The sequence below is a fragment of the Hemiscyllium ocellatum genome, chromosome 8 (genome assembly GCF_020745735.1).
Source record: "Hemiscyllium ocellatum isolate sHemOce1 chromosome 8, sHemOce1.pat.X.cur, whole genome shotgun sequence".
NCBI classification, from domain to species: domain Eukaryota; kingdom Metazoa; phylum Chordata; class Chondrichthyes; order Orectolobiformes; family Hemiscylliidae; genus Hemiscyllium; species Hemiscyllium ocellatum.
In genome coordinates, this window is record NC_083408.1 from 54,305,463 (window position 1) to 54,329,141 (window position 23,679).

The 23,679-nt window shown below is 39.0% G+C and overlaps 1 protein-coding gene across 1 annotated transcript in view; it reads left to right on the forward strand.

Annotated features, from left to right (window-relative positions):
• akap6 (A kinase (PRKA) anchor protein 6) overlaps positions 1-23,679 on the forward strand; it is a 375,831-nt gene that overhangs the window by 103,563 nt on the left and 248,589 nt on the right. The window contains exons 3-4 of the mRNA XM_060828958.1: positions 12,601-13,039; positions 13,082-14,598. Coding sequence (XP_060684941.1) covers positions 12,601-13,039; positions 13,082-14,598 — 1,956 coding nt within the window. The remainder of the gene's footprint in view (positions 1-12,600; positions 13,040-13,081; positions 14,599-23,679) is intronic.

Below are 23,679 nucleotides of genomic sequence, written 5' to 3' on the forward strand. Positions count from 1 at the left end.
AGAAACTTCTTCACCCAGAGAGTGGTGGCTGTGTGGAATGCTCTGCCTCAGAGGGCAGTGGAGGCCCAGTCTCTGGATTCATTTAAGAAAGAGTTGGATAGAGCTCTCAAAGATAGTGGAATCAAGGGTTATGGAGATAAGGCAGGAAGAAGATACTAATTAGTAATGATCAGCCATGTTCATATTGAATGGCAGTGCAGGCTCAAAGGGCTGAATGGCCTACTCCTGCACCTATTATCTATTGTCTATTGCTTGGCAAAGATGAATGAGATGCTCCTGACTTCGAGATAGGCCTAGCTGAACATCTTGTGTGATTCTGTCATAAGTCTCACTATAGACCATGTCATTCAGACCCCTATAAGATTCCACTCCAAATATTTTCAATACTTCTCTGTGAATTTGAAACATGTTTCTCCTCTTCATCCACTGTTCTTTGCCAAGTCTTGCAGGACAGTGGAAACAAACATGATTAAAATGCCTACTGCTCATCACAAGCATGTACATCAAATACATGATGTGAAATTTAAATGCAGATTTCAAGTAAATAATTGGAAACAACGTCTACAAAACTTTTAAGGAATCTTGAAACATGTGAGATTAAAAGTAACTCCAGACTTCGCACAAAGAAAATAAGTCACAGGCTAGATTGCAATGGATTCAAGATCATGTGATTAAGTGCTCAGGATGCCAGTAAAAGGAAGTTCTTTGAAAACCTCTGAAGCACACTTATCTGGCACTAATGCATTGAAACGCTAAGGATTCACTTGGAGTGGATTTCTAATGGGATTTCTAAAAAATCAATTATTCTTATGGACTGAGAAACTTATAGAGCATAGAAGGAGGCCATTCAGTCTATTATCTGTGCTAGCCAACTAAGATCTCACTGTACTAATCCATTTTCCAGTTTTGGATCCATAGCCAAAATCTATTCTTTCTGGTGATTGGCTAACTATTGGAAAATGTGCCTTCCTAACCCCTTATCCTCATAGTCTTATACACCTCAGTAAAGTCCCCTCTTAACCTTCACTGCTCCAAGGAAAACACCTGCAATCTATCTAATATTTTCTCATAGCTCAGACCCTCCAGTCCATGCAGAGTGCTGATAAATTCCCGCTGCACTGTCTCTAATGCAATCACATTCTTCCTATAATGTGGTGACCATGACTGCATGCAATACTCCACTCTGGATTAGCCAGCATTTTATACAGTTTCAACACAATTTCCTTGATCTTGAATTCAATGCCTCAACTAATAAAGACCAGTATCCCATATGTCTTCTTAATATCTTAATACCTTATCAACTTGCCCTGTTACCTTCAGCTTTCTGTGGAAATGCATGTCAAGTTTCTTCTGATCTCAGTACTTGCAAAGGTCCTACCATTTATTGTGTAATCCCTTCCCTTGTTAGGTCTCTACAACCTCATCCTTTTCTATGTTGATTTCCATTTACCACTGTTGTTACCAGTTGACCAGTCTGTCGATGTCCTCTTGCACTTTAGTGCTATTTTCGTTATTTCCCATACTATCAATTATTGTGTCATCCACGAAGTGCTTGATCATATTTCCTATATTTGAAGTTCAAATCACAATTAACACTAAAAGCAATAAGGGTCCCAACACTCAGCCAAAAGACTATAAGACATAGGAGCAGAATTAGGCCATTGAGCACATTGAGTCTGCTCCGCCATTTGATCACAACGATTATGTTTCTCAACCCCATTCACTTGCCTTCTCCACATTACCCTCTATCCCTTTACCAATCAAGAATCTATCTATCTCTGTTTTAAATGCACTCAATTACTTGGCCTCCATAGCTCTCTGCGGCAATGACTTCCACAGATTTACCATGCACTGACTGAAAAGGTTCCTTCTCATCTTAGTTCTAAAGGGTCATCCCTTCGCTCTGAGGCAGTGCCCACAGGTCCTTATCTCTCCTACAGATAGAGACATCTTCTCCACTCTATCCAGGCCTCTCAGTATTCTGTAAATTTCCAGAGATCCAAAGACCTCAACCATTTCTCATATGACAGGCCCCTCATTTAGAGTCATAGAGTCATAGAGATGTACAGCAAGGAAGCAGACTCTTTGGTCCAACTCATCCATGCCAACCAGACATCCTAAATAAATCTATTCTCATTTGCCAGCATTTGGCCCATATCCCTCTAAACCCTTCCTTCCTATTCATGTACCCATCCAGATGTCTTTTAAATGTTGTAATTGTACCAGCCTCCACCACTTTCTCTGGCAGCTCATTCCATACATGTGCCATCCTTTGTGTGAAAAGGTTACCTATTAGGTCCCTTCAAAATCTTTTCTTTCTCATCCTGAACTTATGCCCTCTAGTTCTGGACTCCCCCCCCCAACCCTGGGAAAAGAACATGTCTCTTTACACTATCTGTGCCACTCATGATTTCATAAATCTCTACAAGGTCACCCCTTAGCCTCCAACACTCCAGGGAAAACAGCCTCAGTCTATTTAACCTCTCCCTATAGCTCAAATCTACCAACTTTGGCAACATCCTTGTAAATCTTTTCTGAACCCTTTCAAGTTTCACAACATCCTTCTGATAGGAAGGAGAGCAGAATTGCATGCAATATTCCAAAAGTGGCCTATCCAATGTCCTGTACAGCTGCAACATGGCCTCCAAACTCATGTACTCAATGCTCTATCCAATAAAGGAAAGCATACTAAATGTCTTCTTCACTATCCTATCTACCTGAGACGCCACTTTCAAGGAACTATGAACCTGCACTTCAAAGTTTCTTTGTTCAGCAACACTGCGTTGGACCTTACCAATAAGAATATAAGTCCTGCTTTGATTTACTTTTCCAAAATGCAACACCTTGCATTTATCTAAATTAAATTCCTTCTGTTACTCCTCAGCCCATTGGCCCATCTGATCACGGTCCCGTTGTACTCTGAGTAACCTTCTTTGCTGCCTGCTACACCTCTAATTTTGGTGTCATCTGCAAATCTAACTATGCCACAAAGCTGGGCCTTTTTTCTAAAAGCTATTCCTTTTCCCAAGGATACCTTGTCCTTGATGTTTTTCAGAGGAATCGTAAAATAGTCCAGGCTCTGAATTGGCTGGGTTGGTACAGAGATGAAAAGGGTATTGGGATGCCTTTTTGTTTATAAGTAAACAGATGAGACTTTAGGCCACAGCTTTCATGTTTCAGAAGTCACCTGTATAATGAAAGGGAGTGAAAGCTGAATTTGTGTTGTTAATCAGTTCAGTGCAGCAGGAGCTGTGTGTGTGAAACAGGTTACTGAACTCTCTCTCCTTCTGCTCTTCTAACTTCGACCTGTAAGTGTCTGTTTCAGTTTTACGTGACATTTAAAGGTTTTGTTTATTGGGACTGTTACGTATTTTGGATCAGTATAATTAATTCTAGTTTGGAAAGACTGTGTTCTGTGGGTATTCTATATTTTGTTCTATGTGTTTCATTCTGTAATTTTATGAATAATTTTTTGTCTGTTTTAAAACCTCCAGGCTAAAGAACATTAGGGATAGTCAACATGACTCTGTGTGTGGGAAATCATGTCTCACTTACTTAATTGAGTTTTTTGAAAAAGTAACAAAGAGTATTGATGAGGGCAGAGTGGTGGACGTGATCTATATGGTCTTCAATAAGGCATTCAACAAGGTTCCTCATAGTAGACCCGTTAGCAAGGTTAGGTCGCATGGAATACAGGGACAACTAGCCATTTGGAACTGACTAGAATGTAGAAGACAGTGGGTGGTAGTGGAGGATGGATTTTCAGGGTCATTCTCGTAAACTTCCTCTGGAACCAATTCCAATGCCAGTACATCCTTCCTTTGATATGGGGCCCCAAAACTGCTCACAATATTTCTAATGCAACCTTACAGCCTTACTGAAAACCTTATATACAGCCTCAGCAGTACATCCCTACTCTTGTTTTCTAGCTCTGTTGAAATGAATAATAATATTGCTTTGTCTTCCTAAGTACCAACTGAACCTATATGTTAACTTTAAGAGAATTCTGGACTGGGATTCCCAAGTCCCTTTGTGCTTCAGATTTCCAAAGACATTCCCCAGTTAGAAAATAGTCTACACTTCTATTCGAGATTAGAGTGGTGCTGGAAAAGCACAGCAGGTCAGGCAGCATCCAAGGATCAGGAATTCCTGATGAAGGACTTTTGCCCAAAATGTCGATTTTCCTGCTCCTTGGATGCTGCCTGACCTGCTATGCTTTTCCAGCACCACTCTAATATTGACTCTAACCTCCAGCATCTGCAGTACTCACCTCCGCCTACACCTCTATTCATCCGACTGAAGTGAATAACTTCACACTTAACCACATTGTTTTCCATTTATGACTTCTTCACCCACTCTCCCAGTCTGTCCATGTCCTTCTGCAGCCTCTCCACTTTCTCAACAATACTTGCCTCTCCACCTATCTTTATGTCATTTGCAAACTTAGCAACAGTGCCTTCAGTTCCATCATGCAGATCCTTAGCTTGTATGATGTCAATAATTGTGGTCCCAGCATGAACTCTGCAGAACTCCACTAGTCACTGGCTGCCATCTTGAAAAAGACAACTTTATCCCCACTCTCTGCCTTCTACCAATCCTCTATCTACACCAGCACCTTACTCTTAACACAGTTGATTATTGTCTTATTTGAAGTCTCCTGTGTGGCACATCTGGAGATCCAAATAGATCATTTCCACTAACAATCCATGTTTAACTCGCTCATTACCTCCTCAAAGAATTCTAACAGATTTGTCAGGCATAATCTCCCTTTGATAAAGTCATGCTGACTCATTCTTATTTTACCATGCACTTCCAAATACTCTGCAAACTCTTCCTTAATAACGGAAGTTGTCTTGCCAACAACTGAGGTCAGGCTGACTAACCTGTAATTTCCTGAGTTCTGCCTTCCTCTCTTCTTAACGAGAGTGTTGCATTAGCCAGTTTCCAGTCCTCTGAGGTCATCCCTAACTCCAGCAATTCCTGGAAGATCACCACCAATGCCTCCATAATCTCTCAGCTATGTCCTTTAGAATTCTGGGGTGTAGTGCATCTGGTCTGGGTGATTTATCCACTTATAGACCTTTCATCTTTACCTGAGTCGCAGTCACTGTACCCATCTCTGCTTTTGAAGTTCTGGTATGCTGCTGATGTCTTCCACTGTAAAAACTCATACAAAGTACTTATTCAGGTCCTCTGCCATTTCTTTGTTCCCTTTACTATTTCTCCAGCATCATTTTCAGCAATCCAATGTTTACTCTTTCCCCTCACTTACCTTTTACATATCTAAAAAAATTCTTGCAATTTTCCTTTGTATTACTTTGGACAAGCAGGAAGCTGGAAGAGCATAACAAGCCAGGCAGCATCAGGAGGTGGAGAAGTCAATAGGATTGGGGGTAGGTGTAAAGGGAGTTGCAGTCAAGTCTGAGGGAGACAGAGAACTTCTTCAAAGTGGGCATCCTTTAAAGAGACTTTGCAGTGGTACAAATCTAGTTAGCAACAAAAGGCACTGCAGATGCCGGAATCCACTGTAGACAAGCAGGAGGCTGGAAGCACACAGCAAACCAGGCAACATCAGGAGGTGGCAAGTAGGAGGGTGAAAGCTGTCTCTCATATTTCACCTTCTCCCCTCTTATTGCTTTGTTAATTAGCCTCTGCTACATTTTAAAGGATTTTTAATCCTTTGGCTTAATCTTCACCACATTGTATGCTTTTTCTTTTGCTTTTGTTTTATCTCTGACTTACCTTGTCAGCCATTGTTGCCTCAATGAATTTCTGCTGTGCCTTCTGAATTACCCTCAGAAACACCTGCCATTGCTGTTCCACTGTATTCCCTGCTAGGGTCTCCTTTCAAGCAACACTGGCTGGCTCCTCCTTCATGTCTTTGTAGTTACCTTCACTCATTAGGAAGACTGTTACATCTGATTCCAGCGTCTCCCTCTCAGCTGCATGGCAAATTCTATCAAATTATGGTCACTGACCCCTAGGGTTCATTCACATTAAGCTTCCTAATCAAGTCTGCCTCATTACACAGCCTTCTGAAACCCACTGGAAACAGACTTCCAGGCACAGTAACATATCACTTTGCCTTGGAACCCGTGGGCTGTTTACCTTCTTGACCAGCCTGCCATGAAAGACCTTGTCAAAAACATTGCTAAATACCATGTAGACCACATCAAATGCATTTTCTTCATCAGGGCTCCTGGTTGCCTTCTCAAAATGTTTGGTAATTTGAGTTTCCTTCTTACCCTCCCTACTTAGCTGCAGGCCACAGTTATTTTAATCACAGAGTTTCATTTACTCCCACCTGTTCACGACACACACAAATACAAATACATACACACAGACACAGCAAGGCATGCCTTTTCCCTTGCTTACTTCTTTTCACTACTGTCTTGAGGTCTAATTCAAAAGGACACTGTTTCTAAGATTGCAGAGCTAAGAATTCAAAAAAATTAGTTGGTCTGTAAGAGATACATCTATTTCAGTTGCTACATTGTGCATTCATTTAGAGCTTCTGACTGGGGAATGCATGTAGTAATTTTGTGAGATGCACTTCAATGGGTTTTCGTGATATCCTCCAAACATATACATCAATGTTAGAAGAGAAGCCTCACAGGCTGTATTCTATCAAATTTAATGTCTATAGAATGCTAAATCTCAAAGTGATTTTGTCTGGCTTTTTCTATACCATGATCCTTGTTGAGATAGAGTTTCAATCCGGATATTTTTAAATCACATGTTGTTATGCATATCTGGAACAGATAGGACATGAACCTGGGCTTCCTGGCTCAAAGGCAGGGACACTATCGCTGTGTGACAAGAACCCTTTGATCTGTGCTTCAGGTGTGAGCCTAGGTAGACAATTTTGACAGCAACTGCAATTAATCCCACCCTCACATGTCTTTTGAGAGGGCTTTTGTGGTACAGTGTTGTGCCCCTACCTCTGAGCCAGGAGACTTGAATTCAAGTCTGACCTGCTCCAGAGTTGTGTAATAATATTGCTGATGATGTTGAGAAAACATCAGTAATGCAAATATTGGACTGAGTCAAGCTTCAAGCTGTTAACTGAATAAATGTTATACTTGGTGGGGGAGGGGGAGTTGGGGTTGCTGTTGTAACAAAATAGTGGTGTCCCTATCAGTTGACCAGGAGGCCAGGATTCAAGCTCCACTTGCACCACTGATGTGTAATAACATCTCTCATAAAAGGCTGATTGGAAAATATCTAGCATACATGTACAAAGTGTGCACAAGAAGTCACTGGTCAGTGAAGAGATTTCCTCCTTCCCTTTTAAGTGTAATCTCCAGCTATAGTGTTCCAACTGGTATCCTGGGTCGGTTGACTTAACATGGAGCATGTATCTTATGATTACAAGATCTATAGAAATGAGGAAGTTTTTGTAGCATTCAATTCTTTCTTAAATGATTCCACTGTTGTACCCAAGAATATTTTTATGCACAAATCACTCATTTCATGTAGAAAATATTTGGTCCAAAGTATGTTTCACATCTGCCTGAACCACTTTTTCTTATCTTAACTTTCAATTCAATTGAAGTGAATTTTCCGCATTGCCCTTTTCTCTAATGACAATTGAATTATACACTTCATAAGATTATCTCTTACACATCCACTTTCAAAACTGAAGATTCCAAGATTGCACATATTTTCCGGCAGCTTATTTTGCATGAATTAACCACAGGACACACTGGTGCTTCAAAGTCTTCCTTGTGCCAGTGACCTTAACTGAATATAATTGCAGAATGAGATATGAACAGAACATAATACCTTCCTTTGACTTCTGTTTCACATCTGTGTATGATGTATATTCTAGGTTAAAAATCACACAACACTAGGTTATAGTCCACCAGGTTTAATTGGAAGCTCACTAGCTTTCGCTGTGCCGCTCCTTCATCAGGTGATTGACCTGATCACCTGATGAAGGAGCATCGCTCCGAAAGCTAGTGTACTTCCAATTAAACCTGTTGGACTATAACCTGGTGTTGTGTGATTTTTAACTGTGTACACCCCAGTTCAACACCGGCATCTCCAAATCATGTTCAATATTCTAATTATTGTGACTTTGATTTGGCTTCTTATCAACTCTTGCTGAAATTGCTGAGTATCTTTCATTTCAACCTTAGCTATTAAATCACTATTCATGTATTTAATGTTTCACTTACTTTTGTCATCCTCCATGTATTCCTTTGCATTTATCTACTTTAAATGTCATTTGCCATTTTCTCATTGTAAACAAAAATGTCAGAGCCAGGAGAAAGAGGCAGACTGAACTCTTCTGTTTTTTGATGGGTTCCTGCACATAAACTGAATAGTTTTAATTTTGAAAAGACTGAGGCGTGTTTCTCAGACCCTTGCACCGTATCAAGCAAATTCTAAGTCACTTGCAGGCGACTCTAATTTAGATTTCCCAGTATTATTATTTGTTCTCGCATTCAATCCCAGAGTGATCTTCTGTGACTTCACGATGCACACAAGAAAGATACAGTAAAAGAAAGGAGTTGCCTGTATGTGAATATTGGAATCAAACAGCATATTGATCAGTTTATGGCCATCTCACAGTCATAACGCAGAAGTGAGGAGTTGTAGAGTTCCTTCAAAGTTGAAGATGAAACAGCACAGTGTGACTGCAGTTTCTGGCATTGTTTGCAGACAGATGATCAGTTTGCTATTCAAGTGAATTTAAGATGCTTCAGAAATAGGTTTCAAGGCTTTAAGTTTCAGGGCAGATCTAGCTGATGGAGTGGAGTCTGTTGTTTTCTTGACTGATGCTATCAGATTGATTTAAAACTTCAGAATGTCTGATTAAAATGCCCCAAAATACTAAAGGACTTTAAATCACTTGGTACTGGTCATCAACAGATAAAAAGTGGTCATTAGTGAGCTATTCATGTTAAAGAAGGAGGTTCAGGCCCTGTGGTCTGATCAATTGAACACATTTTAGGAGATGGACAGTTACTTTCAGCACTTCTGCAGGCACAACAAGTTACAAGATGTCTTCGTTACTGAGCCAGGCTCAGAGATTGGAATCACAGATGGGGGGGGGGGGGGGGACTCACACAGTAACAAATCAGAACTTTCATGTGGGTGACGTATCTGTCCAGGTAGCTCTGCAATCCACTGTTAGAAGCTCCCAGATGTTGGTCAACTTGTAAGTAATTTCTTCTTCTTTATTCTTTCATGGAGTTTGGGTGCTCCTAGCAAGGCGAGCATTTCTTGTCCACTCCTAACTTCCCTTAAACTGTAGTTTCATAGGCCATTTCAGGTAGCAATTAAAATTCAACACATTACAATGGGTCTGGAATGTTAATAACATGATACCAGGTAAGGAGCCAGATTTTTTGCACAACAGAACCAGATCAGTTTTTACAAGAGGATTGCTCTGGTTTAAATTCCAGATATAATTCTTATTAAACTATGTATGATGTTATGACTGATGACTTGCTTAAAAATCCTGGTAATATTATCAATCATCAATTAAGTATAATAAAGAAACTGAAGTGATTAAAATAAGTGTTACACATTGAAAAATGTATTAGTCGTCATATTCTTAATTTGGTCAGACTCTGTAAGGACTGCAACTTTGAAAAGAAATTCTAAATTTCAATGCAAAGTTGTAAAGAATGACAAAGCAAGACTTCATATTTTAAAACTGTTACTAAAACAAATGATCGGAAGGACTATTGACTAAACAGCATTTTGTGGGCAACTTGTACTTAAGTTTTAGATTGGAATGTTCCCGTTTGATAGTTATCTCACAACACCTTTTGAAGGAATCACAGGTCTGTAGTGATTGGAACAAGGAAACAGGTGAATCTTATTGACTATGATATCCTTGATTGGGCTTGTTAACCTAGATCAATCAGGGAGCTCTAGCTAACTGATATAAACAGTAGAGTTTATCGCAGTTAGGCGGTAGTGTGGGGTTATATAAAAAAATGAAAAACAAAAAAAAAGGGGAATGAAGGGCAGTGCTGGTCACTGGCCACTCGGGTATTTTCTAAAAAGAAGAAAAAGAAAGGAAAAAAAATAAACAATAGAGTTAAGGAGGAGGAGGAGGAGGTGGAAGGAGGTGAAAGCTTGGAGTCCCGGGCCTACTTTTGGAGCTGCAGCCTGGAAAAAAAAATAAACAGTAGAGTTCACAGCAGGGAGTGGAGTGCATTATTTCCCCCTCCAACTCTATTTTGATTTAGTCCCTGACCTCCCCTTCACTGTTTGATCATACAGCATTGCCCTTTGATGTGAAGGGCACTGCTTGTCACTGGCCACCCGGGTGTTTTTTCTATCTTCCTGGTGGTGGAAATTGAATAGAGATTTGTGCACCTTGTGTCTCTCACTGTGTCTCACACATGCACACACACACCATGGGTGCTGGGGAAAAAAATAAGCACTACCGCAATTAGGCGGTAGTATGGGGGTTAATTAAGAAAAAAGAAAAAAAAGAAAAAAGAACAAGAGTGTTAGTCAAAAAAAAGAACAAAATTAACAGTAGAGTTCGCTGCAGGGAGTGGAGTGCATCATTTCCCCCTCCAACTCTATTTTGATTTAATCCCTGCCCTCCCCTTCACTGTTTGATCACACAGCATTGCCCTTTTGTGAAGGACACTGCTTGTCACTGGCTACTCGGGTGTTTTCCTATCTTCCTGGTGGTGGAAATTGAATAAAGATTTGTGCACCTTGTATCTCTCACTGTGTCTCACACCTGCACAGACACAACATGGGTGCTGGGGAAAAATAAGCGCTACCGCAGTTAGGCGGTAGTGTGGGGGGAGGGGGGAAAGAAAAAAAGAAACAAGAGAAAAAAAATAAACTGTAGAGTTCTACTGTAGTTAGGCAGTAGTGTGGGGTAATTCTACTACAGTTAGGCGGTAGTGTGGTGGTATTTTTTAGGGAAAAAGAAATTAACAGGAGTGTCATGGGTTCTGTTCACTCTGAGAGCTGGCTCTGAGGGAGCTGGATCAGTGTCTCGGACTATGTACATGTAAATAAAGGTCAACTTGGAGACGGAAAAAACAATAAGCAGTAGAGTTTGCTCTTTGATGTGAAGGGCACTGCTTGTTACTGGTCTCTGGGATGTTTCTTTTCTTCCTGGTGGTGGAAATTGAATAAAGTTTCATGCACCTTGTGTCTTTCACGGTGTCTCACACCTGCACACACACAATATGGGTGCGGGGGAATTAATAAGCACTACTGCAGTTATGTGGTAGGGTGGGCGGTAATTTTAAAAAATAAATAAAAGAAAAAAAGAAAATGCAATAAACAGTAGAGTCTACACATTCTAAGGACTGGCTCTAAGCTGGCTGGTTAGAGCCCATGTAATGTGCACATGTAAATAAAGGGTGACTTGGTGATGGGGTACTGGCCTCTGTGGAGTTATTTCACAGTTCATCCCAAATAGTCATTTCTAAGTGCTACATCTTTCTTTATGTTGTCTTTTCTCCCTGAGGTTGGAAATGATATCACAAAGACATAGTGTCTTTTGTACACGAAAAAAAATAAACAGGAGAGTATCCACAATCTAAGGACTGGCTCTAAGCTGGCTGGTCAGAGCCCATGTAATGTGCACATGTAAATAAAGAGTGATTTGGTGATAGGATATCAGCCTCTGTGCAGTTATTTCAAGTTCTAATAGTAAACTGTTCATAGCTGTTCGTAGTTTCTAATGAATTCCTGTATACTAGTTTTGCCAAGTAGTGGTTTTGAGTGACCCTTCACGTGTTTTTCTCAGTTTTCCAAGTGTTCTTTAGTCCACCACCAGCAGGTAAAGCTTATTCTGATGATTCTTTTGCATCTCCCAGATTCCCTAGTTCACATCTGTTTGATGAGAGACCATGTTGTGAATTCTTGTCAACCAAAGTTGCCTTTTTTTCTGCTAACCATAGAAAACTGCTGTCTGCCTTTGATATACATTCCATTGAAAGGAATCCTGTAACCAGATCTCAGAATGGATTCTACTGCTATCCTTCCTATGGCAAAATAAAACATATTGAAATGCTGATTAGCCATTCCTAGGTCCAACTCTCTTTCATGTCAGAAATAAATAGAAAGTTTACTGTTCAACAGTTTGCAATCTGATATCTGCTATATCTTTGTGGGACTCTAGAAGACTCAGAATCTATTCATTTTAAACACAGAACTTGTTACCTTTGTATCCAAGAGTAGGCAGATTGCACCTTCTACCCACTAAAATGAGCTAGTCCTTTCTTAAGGTTTAACAATCAAACAACCAAAGGCTAACGTTATGCATATTCAGAACAGTTCATACAACCCCCTTTATTTTACCCTAAATTTAAAGGTATACTTTCAAAGCACAATAAATATGTGATCCAAGTTTGTGTGTTTAAACATTATGTTTGCAAAAGTTATGCTTGTAAAATTCCAAGTTATATCCTCTGGTTGTCACAGATCTTTGAGGCTTGTACCAGTTACTTCATGCTTATGTATTTTGTTTATTTACAATTGTGTTGCTTTAGCAACATTTTTAATGTGTACTATATATATTAATTAATGAGACATTAACACTCAGAACAGAATTTAGAATGTACATTTAGTTTATGAAGGCTTTTTTACATTTTCTTTCTGCAGACCTGTTTGGACACTCTGACTGAAGTTGATGATGCAGGTCAGCTGACCATTAAATGTTCTCAAGACTACTTTTCTTTGGATTGTGGTATCACTGCCTTCGAACTGTCTGGCTACAGTCCAAGTGAAGACGTGCCCTGTGGCCCGGAGGCTACCATGACCTCCAGTTCAGCTGCCAGGGCTAAACCAAAACCGCTTGAGCATTGGAACTGTGCTGACCTGGAAAATGGCTTTCCAGAGTTGGTTGGCAACATGGGGCTACTTTCTGTTGCAAATGATCATTCCACTTCCAGGCAGGAAGAAATTAAGGCTAGTGGTGAAAGTCAGTTAACATGCACAGTTCATCAAACCTTGGTACAGGACAAGAAAGGCGTGGCAAACTCCAAGCTGTCACCCACATCAGCAAATCAACCAGCCCTGCCTCAAAGTCCTCCAATGGAGTGTACAAGAACCCAAAAAGAAACTAGAAACTCCAGACAGAAAGCATTTTCTGACACTAATACTGATGTCTTGGAACCCAAGAGACATGTGCAAGTACATTCTTGTAATGCAAGTAGTAACCACTGTGAAAACACAATACCAAAAAGACCAATTAAAGATTGTTTCAATTATAATGCAGAGTCTCCGACACAACCTTCCTTACCCAAAAGAGCTTTGTACCTAAATGAAATATCTAAAGATGATCTGGAGATTAGCTGCTGCAGAATTTCACCTTCTATTCTCCTGCACAAGGCAGAAATGAGCAGAAGTACACCATCCCTCTTTGATCATCCTGACAGATCCAGACTTTGGCTCGACCTAGATTCATCCTACCCAAGCACTGCAAATGCTGCTGTCAGTTACTCATGTGATGAGTTAAACAAAACAAGTGGTACAGACAATGGATACCCAAGTTCTCCTTCTCAATGTAATTTAAAAAAGACCACGTTAGATCGAAATAAAACCAATGAACAACATCAAAAAAAGTCTCCAGCTATTTGGAAATCATGCGACCTTCATGATTTTAGACAATCTAACAAAGAGTCTGCAAGAAGCCCCACACCATATGATCGAGAACCTTTAGTGCAAAACCTCAGTTCTGTGCAAAATACACAAAGTGACATTTCCTCATTCTCCAGACAGACATCCCCATATCAGAAGCAACTAGATACCACAGGTAAACTGAAGAATTTCCATCCATGTTGTCCTCCTCATACAAAAATACCAACTAGTGAGAATAACAATAGTTCTGACTCATTTACTGTAAAGTGTGAGGATAGTTGTGAGCCAATTAACATTTCTGCATGGTATCAAGATCAAGAGTCTTCTAATGAGTATAAGAAGCAGCCACTGATTAGTCAGAGTTCCTCTGAATCAATGCCTGTCCAATTATCTTTACATGTGCTACAAAATGAGACCAGGATAGATTCTTCTGGCTTTATCCCCACTCTATCTTTGCTACAACAGCAACCAAGGACACAAAATAATTCAAGCCAAAATAAAACCACTGAAAATCATACAGCTGACATTTGGTTTGGATCGAATGAGTATTTGGCTCTTCCGTCACACCTGAAGGAAACTGAAGGGTTAACTTTGAAGCTGGAGAATTTGACAAAGCTGTTGTCACATCATTCTCCAGGTGAAACATTTCAGAACATTGAAGATTGGGAGCTGTCAGAAGCAAATTCTGTGAATGAGGTAATTCCATTAATTCACAATGAAAACAAGAAATACCTCCTTAAAACTGGAACTATATCTCCATCTTCCTCCAGTGATATCGCTTCCTCCTTGGATGATAGCATTGAGTCAGGTCCACTCAGCAACATCCCGTCTGATGATGAGTTGTCAATAGCAGACACAACTGCTAAGCACTACACTACTACCCAACTCTCACATCACTGGTTAACACAGATGCCAAAGAATGCCTTAGACTGTGCTTCTCCTAAATCAAATCTGGTTCAACAGCTTCAGCAAGATATTCAACAGAAGCAGAATAACAGTGACGTATGGGAAAAAATTGAGGTAAACTAGTTGGTGACTTATATTCTGTAATTGTTTGAATACATAAAATATCTTCTGATTTTAAATATCTTACTTCCTGAATCTTCATGAAATTTTGTATGTTTGTTGATAAATTAAATGTTGATTCTGACAAATGGAATATTTCCATTTTAGCTAGTGTCAAGTTCCTCCAGGTCTTTCACCTGGTGAAGCTCCTCCTCCTCCTCATAGAAAAGAGAGAGACATGAGAAAATTGATATGACTTCCATTTGTGCTTAAATTTCGAAGATACTTTTCCCAACTGTGAGACTTCATTATATTTTCACAGTCATGTCGCATTCTCTTGACCTGAAGTTTTCTACTTTAACATCTACAATTGTTTGATCTCTCTGAGTGAAATCACAGTTTTGTGCAAGGGCTGATGTTGATTTGAATCTGTCTAAAGTTATTTCATGTAGGACTGAAACTATTGGTCTTTATTTTAGTCATGTTTATCATACAAGTTTATGTGGATGCTTTTTTAAAGGAATCTATCTTTGAAATTAAGTTGCACACGGAGTAATTATATTGTCTGATATAAAAATAGAAAGCATAACTGCTCTTTTTATAATTTCACAAATCTATACAACTGAAAACCATAGATATACCTTGGATTGTCCATAACTGCAAAATTTTTGGGGAGTAGCCTAACACTCCCGTTTATTTTGTTTGCGCTACTTTGTTGAATTTTGCTTTCATTAAATGTTGCTCAACTGCACACATTCAGTAAATGTGTAAGAATGGCTAATTGGTTCCCCTTCACCCTCAATCCAAATGGCCTTCATGCCCACATAACTCTTTAATTATAATATTTGGAAAGAATGATGGTCAAACTAACGATAAAACTGAAGAAGTTTGTTAAAACAATGAAATAGTAAGTAGTTAACAAAACTGAGAGCACGTATTTCACTGTAGTAGAAGTGAGAACTGTGGAAGCTGGAGATGAAAGTCGAGAGTGGTGCTGGAAAAGCACAACAGGTCAGGCAGCATCTGAGTAGTGAGAGAATCGATGTTTCGGGCATAAGGTCTTCAACAGGAAGAAGGGCAATATTTCACTGTAGACCACTAAGGTACACCTTTCTGTGATTATTCTTGGCAGCAAATATTTTCTAGCCTGGTTTCATCGGGTAGAACTTTGACAAATATAATTATCACCATGGAATGAAAACAAAGTAAGTAGAAACATGGAATCAAGGAACCGGAGCAGAGTGAAAACAAAAAGGCTGATGTGTGATAAGGAACAAGTAGTAACTTGAGAATTTTGAATAATTAACTTTGGTGGAAGGAGATGCTGGATGTAATACCTTTTCTTCAGCCTCCAATAGCTGATAGGTTTTCAAAGGCATTAGTTCGGTGAGCACCTAGATGATTCATTCATGAATTTCGATAGGCTATCTCTTAAACAGTTGCCATTGCAGTAGATGGAAGGTGATGGCCTAGTGGCATTATTATTTGGCTGTTATTTCAGAGACTCCGTTAATGTCCTGGGGATCTGGGTTCAACTCCTGCTATGGCAGATGGTGGAAATTGAATTCCATAAGCATCTGGAATTAAGAATCTTAAGATCAGCATGAATTTATTATGAGGGAAACCCATCAGGTTCACTAATATCTTTTAGGGAGGGAAACTGCCATCCTTACCTGGTTTGGCCAAGATGTGACTCCAGACCCACAGCAAAGTGGTTGACTCTTAAATGCCCTCTGAGCAATTAGAGATGGGCTATAAATGCTGGCCCAGCCAATGATGAGCTCATGCATTAAAAGAAATGTTTAAATCAGGACTGGTGGATATAGATATTTATTAAATTTGAACCATAACCAGTTAAACATAGTTATGAAATACAGCTACAGATAATAGTTTGTCTGAAACAAAAATAGTTAAATAAAAAAATAAATATGGTGTGACAGGTAATATATTGCAGCTACAGCTTGTGGAAGCTGGTGGGTGGCAGTGTGATCCATGGCAACTAAATATGCAGTCGTTTGTTTATGATCTTAAGGGAAACTTATAAAAAAAATTCAAATCTGTTGTAAAGTGTAACAAATTAAGGCACAAGATTTTGTGTTCTAAACAAAAATGTTTACTGTATAAGAAAGCAATATACATTGAGTATTCCTAATATAAGATTAAGGGTTTAATCTTTCCCATGCTGAGAGATGATGGAAGAGGTGATGAGAAGGGCTTGGGCACCCCTTCGCAGTACCTGGCCAATTAAGTTCTGTGTATGAAGGTCTATAGGCCTTCTGAACACGCCCACCAGTTAAGGCCCAGCGAGTGAGAAAGTTTTCCGAATGGGAAGCTAAGGTGACTTGCCTGCCAGGTTGGTGGGGCCTCCTATTGCTCCAATCTGAGGTCTGCGATCCCGAATGAAAAGTGTAAATACAGCACATATCTTCTCCCTGCTGGAACCTCAGAACATACGGACCATTCCTGGAATATGTGTGCAAATTTACTCTCTAACTTAAGGATGCGTACACTTGCATTGGAGGCAATACATTGAAGGTTCACCAGGCTGGTCCCTGGGTTTAGAGTAATGTCCTATGATAAAATGCTGAGTAAATTGGATCTATATTCTTTGGAGTTTAGAAAAAAAAATTAGATTATCTGAGAAACATTCAGGTTTAGGTAGAGTCTTGCCAATGTACATAATCAGAGGTTGTTTCCTCTGTTTGGGAATCTAGAACAAAAGGTAACGATTTCAGGTAAAGGAAATGAGCATTTAGGACTGAGCTGAGGGAAAATTTGTTCTCTAAAGGGGCTGTGAATTGTTGTAATTCTCTTCCCCAGAAGGCGATGGATAAGACATATTGAATCTACTAAGGTTGTGCAGGCAGAATTTTGGTCTGTCAGGGAATCAAAGTGTTAAAATAATCAAAGCCAGTTTCTGAGTGAGAAACTAAGGTACACAGTTTTCACTGTGGAGAGATTTTATTGGCTTACTCAGTCTTATCTCTCTCATCCTACACTCAGTATTATAGGTGCTCCCTCTATTTATTTTCTTTCAAATTTAACCTATTTTTTCTAATCAATCCGTTCAGATATATTATTACACACCTCTGGAGCAGGTGAGACTTGAACCTGAGTCCCTTGGAAGGGACAGTACCCTTGTGCCACAAGAGGACCCCTTGCTCCCTGTTTTTATGTCATGGTCATAGAATCATACAGTAAGGAACCAGACCTCTTGGTTCAACTTATCCATGCCAACCAAGTTTCCCAAACAAAACTAATTCCATTTGCCTACATTTGGCCCATATCCTCTAAACCTTTTGTATTCATGTATCTATCCAAATGCCTTTTAAATGTTGTAACTGTACCTGCATTTACCTCTTCCTCTGACATTCCACTCCATATATAAACCACCCTCTGTATGAAAAAGTTGCCCCTCAGGTCCCTTTTAAATCTTTCTCCTCTTACCTTAAAATTATGCGCTCTAGTTTTGAACTCCCCAACTCTAGGGAAAAGACCTTTACTGTTCATTTTATCTATTGCCTCATGATTTTATGAACCTCTATAATGCCATCCCTCAACCTGCTACATTCCATGTATAGAATTGGTTCAAAGTTATAATGTTTGTGCAAAAGAATATAAGATTACTGATTAATTTAGTCAAACAGTCACATGATTAATCTGTTCAAGAGGCATATTCTATCTTGATCAACACTTAAACATTAAATCTACAAAATTAAAGTCTGAGACTTTGACGCAAGTTTGGAATCAGAAGAGTTCACTTGGCTACCTAACCTTCCAAAAGAGGTTTCTCTGTAGGCTACTAGAATACAGTGACTAGAGATGCTTAGTTCAATATCTCTTTTTTTAAAGAAGATAGGCTGTCATAGACAAAATACTCAGTTAATTTCACACAGGCAGAGTGTTCCTTGGCTTCATCTTGCAAATCAATGAATACAGTTCCAGGATGACTTAGTAGAGTTGGTCAGTGAGACTCTTCCAGATGCAAAAGAACTTGTTGCTGCCACCATATAAAAATCTATTAGCACAGTGTTAACTATTATTTCACTGATATTTTAGGAAGTCTTTAGTTTATAAAATCTTTGAGGTTTCCATCTGAAAGTATCCTTTATTATACACAGATTTCTATCTGAAAGTAACTTTTATTATATATGGAGACTGGCATGTTTTTTGATGATTCATAAATTACTTTGGACTTTTGACCTAGCTTCCAGCATTTCATGATGAGGTGGAGAAGTTATCATGTTTTAGGTGTTACATCTGAGATGTTGACTTCTGCACCTCCTGCTGCTGCCTGGCTTGCTGTGTTCTCCCAGCCTCCTGCTTGTCTACTTTGGATTCCAGCATGTGCAGTTTTTTTTGTCTTTAATTGGCGTTTCATGAACAATTAAAAATATAAAAATAAAAATTATGCGTGCATAGAAGGAAGTGCAGTTCAACATAGAGAATATATAACAAGCTTTCATTGTTTCATTTGAATGTGGGAACATGAATAAGCCATTCAGCCACTCAAACTTGATCCATCATTCAGTGAGCTGAATTGTGGCCCAAATCCATATATCTTCCTTTGGTCCATATTCCTTATTACTTTTGCTTAACAAAAAATGATGTATCTCAGATATAAATTTAACAACTGATTCAGCATCCACTGCCATTTGAGAAAGAGAGCTCCAAACATCTACCATCCTTTGGATGTAGAAGTGGTTCCTAACATCTCTCTTGAATGGTCTGACCTAATTCTCAGACTATGCCCTCCAGTTGTAAAACACCAACCAGTGGAAATATTTTATCTTTATCTACCCTGTCTTTTCTATATCTTCAAGATTTCAATGAGATCACCTCTTATCCTTCCAAGTTCTCAAGAAAACAAACCTATTTTGTATAATTTCTCCTCATAAGTTAACCTCTTAAGTCCACGTATCATGTTGTACTCTCTCCAAGGCCATTAGTTCCTTCCAAAGATATTTTATCCAGACCTGTTCACACCTGCCCAATCTAACCAGTGGTTTGTATAACTGCAGCATAACTTCTGCACCCTTGTACTCTAATGCTCTAGATATAAAAGTCAGAATTCCAAAAACTTTCTTGATTATTTTCTGTACCTTTTCATGACACTTTAAAGATCCAAGCATCGGCTTAAAGATAATTAATATCCACCCCTGTTTCTCTTAGACTTAATGAATACGTTAATAAACTTTAACTTTGTGATTGACTAGCTATTGACACAAAAAGTGTCAGGAGCTGGAGGAGAAGTGGAAATGAAGCCGAAGATTAGCCATGGTTATATTGAATGGCGATTATTGGGCCAAATAATCTTCTCTTGCTCATCTCTCTTCTGTTAAAGAAGTGAAATATTTGTACACCTCTAGTTCTAGCCACTTGTGTATCCTTGATTTTAATTCCTTCATCATTAGTACCTGTCCTTGGCGTTGCCAAAGCCATAAGATCAAGACTGTTGTACCTACATCTCTCCAAGTTCTTGCCTCATTTTCCTTCTTTAAAACTCTCCCTAAAACCTACATCTTTGACCAAGCTTTTGGTCATCTCCCTTAATTTCTCCACATGTGACTCGGTATCATAAGGTGTTCCTTTGCTTTGGATTGATTTATTAACTTCAAGACTTGTTAAATATAACTTGTTATTATGATATATATTATTAATATATAAGTATTAATCCTATATAATGGTTTTCTGAATTATTTAAAATTTTACAGACTGAATATTATTGAACATATATGAGTAGCTTCCTGTATATGCAACTGTTTGGTGAAGGAATGTTTTTGTTTTATTTTGCTTGTATGGAAATTCTGCCCTCTTGGGGTGAGGTTGTGTAATGCTTGCTAAAGACAACATTCACTGCAGTTTGCTGGAATATGCGTGTTCCACTGCTGCATTGCAGGGAACTCTTGTGTGTACTTAGAGGGTTATTCAGCTCCATCATGTGGCTTCAGATGCAAGATACAACACTTACAAATGCTCCTATTTCTTACAAGTCGATATTTATTTGACAAGCCTTATGAAAGCAAATGTCATCATAGCCCCTGCTCAAACACAAATAACTGAACAGATTTAAGTAGCATATCAGGTTTGTGAGGAACAAATGCAGGCTAGCTATCAGGGACTGTTTCTTGACTCAGAATGTGATGAAATATAACAAGCTACATATGACCACACAACCATACGATTGAGAAGCAGGAACAGGCCCTTTGAGCCTCCTGTGCCATTCAGTAAGATCATAACTGAACTGATTATTCCCCATACCCCTTCAAACCTAGATAATTTTTACCCTAGCTTATGGAGTAACTAGCTAGCTTTGCCTTAAAATATCCTCAAAGACTATGCTTACACCATCTTTTGAGAAAGTGTTTCAAAAGGTCTCAACCCTTTGTGAGAAATAATTTTTACTCTTTCTTAAATGCCAAATACTTATTCTTAAACCATGATCCCTGCTTCTAGATTCTACCAGAAGCTGAAACACCTTTTTTCAAATCCACCCCACCAACACACTAAAGCAACCTATGTCCAAATGCATCAAGATCTAAGCAAAATCCTTGGGCTGAAAAATGACCAAAACCTTCGTGCCACACAAATGTAAATTAGTGATCATCTCTAACAAGAGAGAGTCTAACCATTGTCCCTTGACATTGAGTGATGTCACTAAACTGACTTTCCCATTATTAGCATTCTGAGGGCAACCATTAACCAGAAACTCAAGTAGATTAAATACAATGGTTACAAGAGCAGGTCCACGGCTAGGAATCCTGCTGTAAGTAACTCATCTCCTGACTCCCCAAAGCCTATCCACCATGTACAAAGCCCAAGCAAGGAATGTAATGGAATCCTCCCACTTGCCTGGATGAATGCAGCTCCAACAACACTCAAAAAGAGTTACACTATCCAGGACAAAGTAGTCCATGTGATTGGCACCACATCCATAAGTATCCATTCCCTTCGCTACGGCTGCTCAGAAGCAGCAGTGCATACCATTTGCAAGATGCACTTCAAAGAACTGATCAAGATTCGTGAGATAGTACCTTTCAAACCCACGACCACTTACGTCTGGATGGAAAAAGGCAACAGATACGTGGGGACACCATTCTTACAGATACCCTAAAAGAGACTCACAATCCTGACTTGCAAATGTATAATTTTTCCTTCAAAGTTGCTGGGTCAAATTCTCGGAGCTCACTCTCTATCAGCATTGTGGGCCTACCTAAAGCACACATAGTACAGTGGTTCAAGAAGGCAGCCTCACAACCATCTATCAAGGCCAATGGGCAATGCCATATCCCATGAATGAATGAATAAAAGACCCCACAGAGTCTGTATGTTTCACTTGTCATTTCTTACTCTTTGAAACATAAGCCTAGTCAGCCCACCTTTTCTTTGTGTGATAACTCACCCATTCCAGGTATTAATCTCTTGATCCTCCTCAGAATGGCTTCCAGAAAAGTTGCCAAAAGTGAGGTTGAGGCCAGAACATTGGGGTTATTTAAAACTGCTGGATGCATCACTGAGGAATCAGTCATTTTGGCATTCTGAAAGGAGGGTGTCAAAGAGGCTGAAGAGCCATCTTCATCCAAATGCAACTTGCATGATTATGTTGTCCAAAGATTAACTGAAACAGAACATTAAAGTTAAATTAATAAAGAGGAATGTATTTTGATCCTAGTAGAAAATATATTGTTGACTGTCTTAACATTTTCAGAAATTGATGTTATTCAGTTGATCTGATTTGAAAAATTTGATTGGAGACTTTTATAACGAATTTATATGAATTCATGAAATGAACACTTTCCATGAATAATTTATGTAGAATATTTTTATCAGAGGCTGATTTATGTTGACATAATAAACAATCTTTATGCTCTGAGTCTCAGTAAAATATGTAGTTTAGACATGGGTTAGTAATCATAGATAAATGGTAGGAACAGTGATCCTCTACAAAAAAAGACATTCATTCCAATTCTAGAAATTAGAAATCACTTCCACTAAATAATGTTTCTTTATTTTCTTTTATAGTGGCAAACCATTTATCCATATAAATTACCCCCAGTATGTTTGCAACTTCAGCAACGTAATGCATCGCTGCTGTGAAGGCATGGAACCAATATCCATTAAGCCAAGTGTATGTTGTACCACTCTGGCAGGATATTTCTTTTCAATACAAGTAAAGCACCTCAAATCCAACTGTCTAAAAAGTGAAGTTATCTGAAAACTGGACAATTTTGTATCAATTATAATTGAGTAAAGTTTTAAGAAGACTTTGGCAATTCGGCTAGGTCCTGCATTGCTTCAGTATACCGCTGGATCAGTTATTAGCTTTCCTGCTTTATAGCCTACTCCACTCCATACTCCAATTGACCGTCTTCACCACCTGACCTGGTTTGAATGAACTATCTACTGTCCAAACTGCTTGACTTGAAATCCAGAATTGTTTGAAATCCAGTACTGCCTTGATCCTGAGAGTGGTGGATTTTAAGTATTGTACTTGTATCCGTAAAACCCGGCAAGAAAATGTGACAGCCTGAAGATTTCCCTTGACTTAGCTTGGCTCAAGAGGCTGTTGAGGCTGAATGGATGTTCTTCCACCCAATATTGTTGAACAATAGATTTCCAATCATGAGAACCTCTTTTAGTTCTACGTTCCCAGTTATCTGTGTATTGGAAATATGTGACGACTGAAGGACTGCATTCCTTCATTAAAACACATTAAAATGAGACTTAAATCTGAATCCACTTTAATTTTAATGGGTTTAATTTGGCATTTCTTATAGTTTTGTAATAAAATTCAGTGGAATACAGTAAGATATCCATTTTTTGTTTGGATATGGGGTAATTCAAGGCAAGGTGTCTAATCTTCTGTATTCCTCATGGGAAATGGGTATCATTTGACAGGCCAGAATTTATTGCCCATGCCTAATTGCATTTGAAAATATGATGGTGACTCACCTTCTTGAACCACTTCAATATATATACATCAATAGTGCTATTGAGAGAATACTAGGATTTTGACACAGTGACAGTGAATAAACTGTTATGTAAAGGCATCAGAACCCTTCAGCAACCTTTTTATGATGTAATAGAACTTTTTAA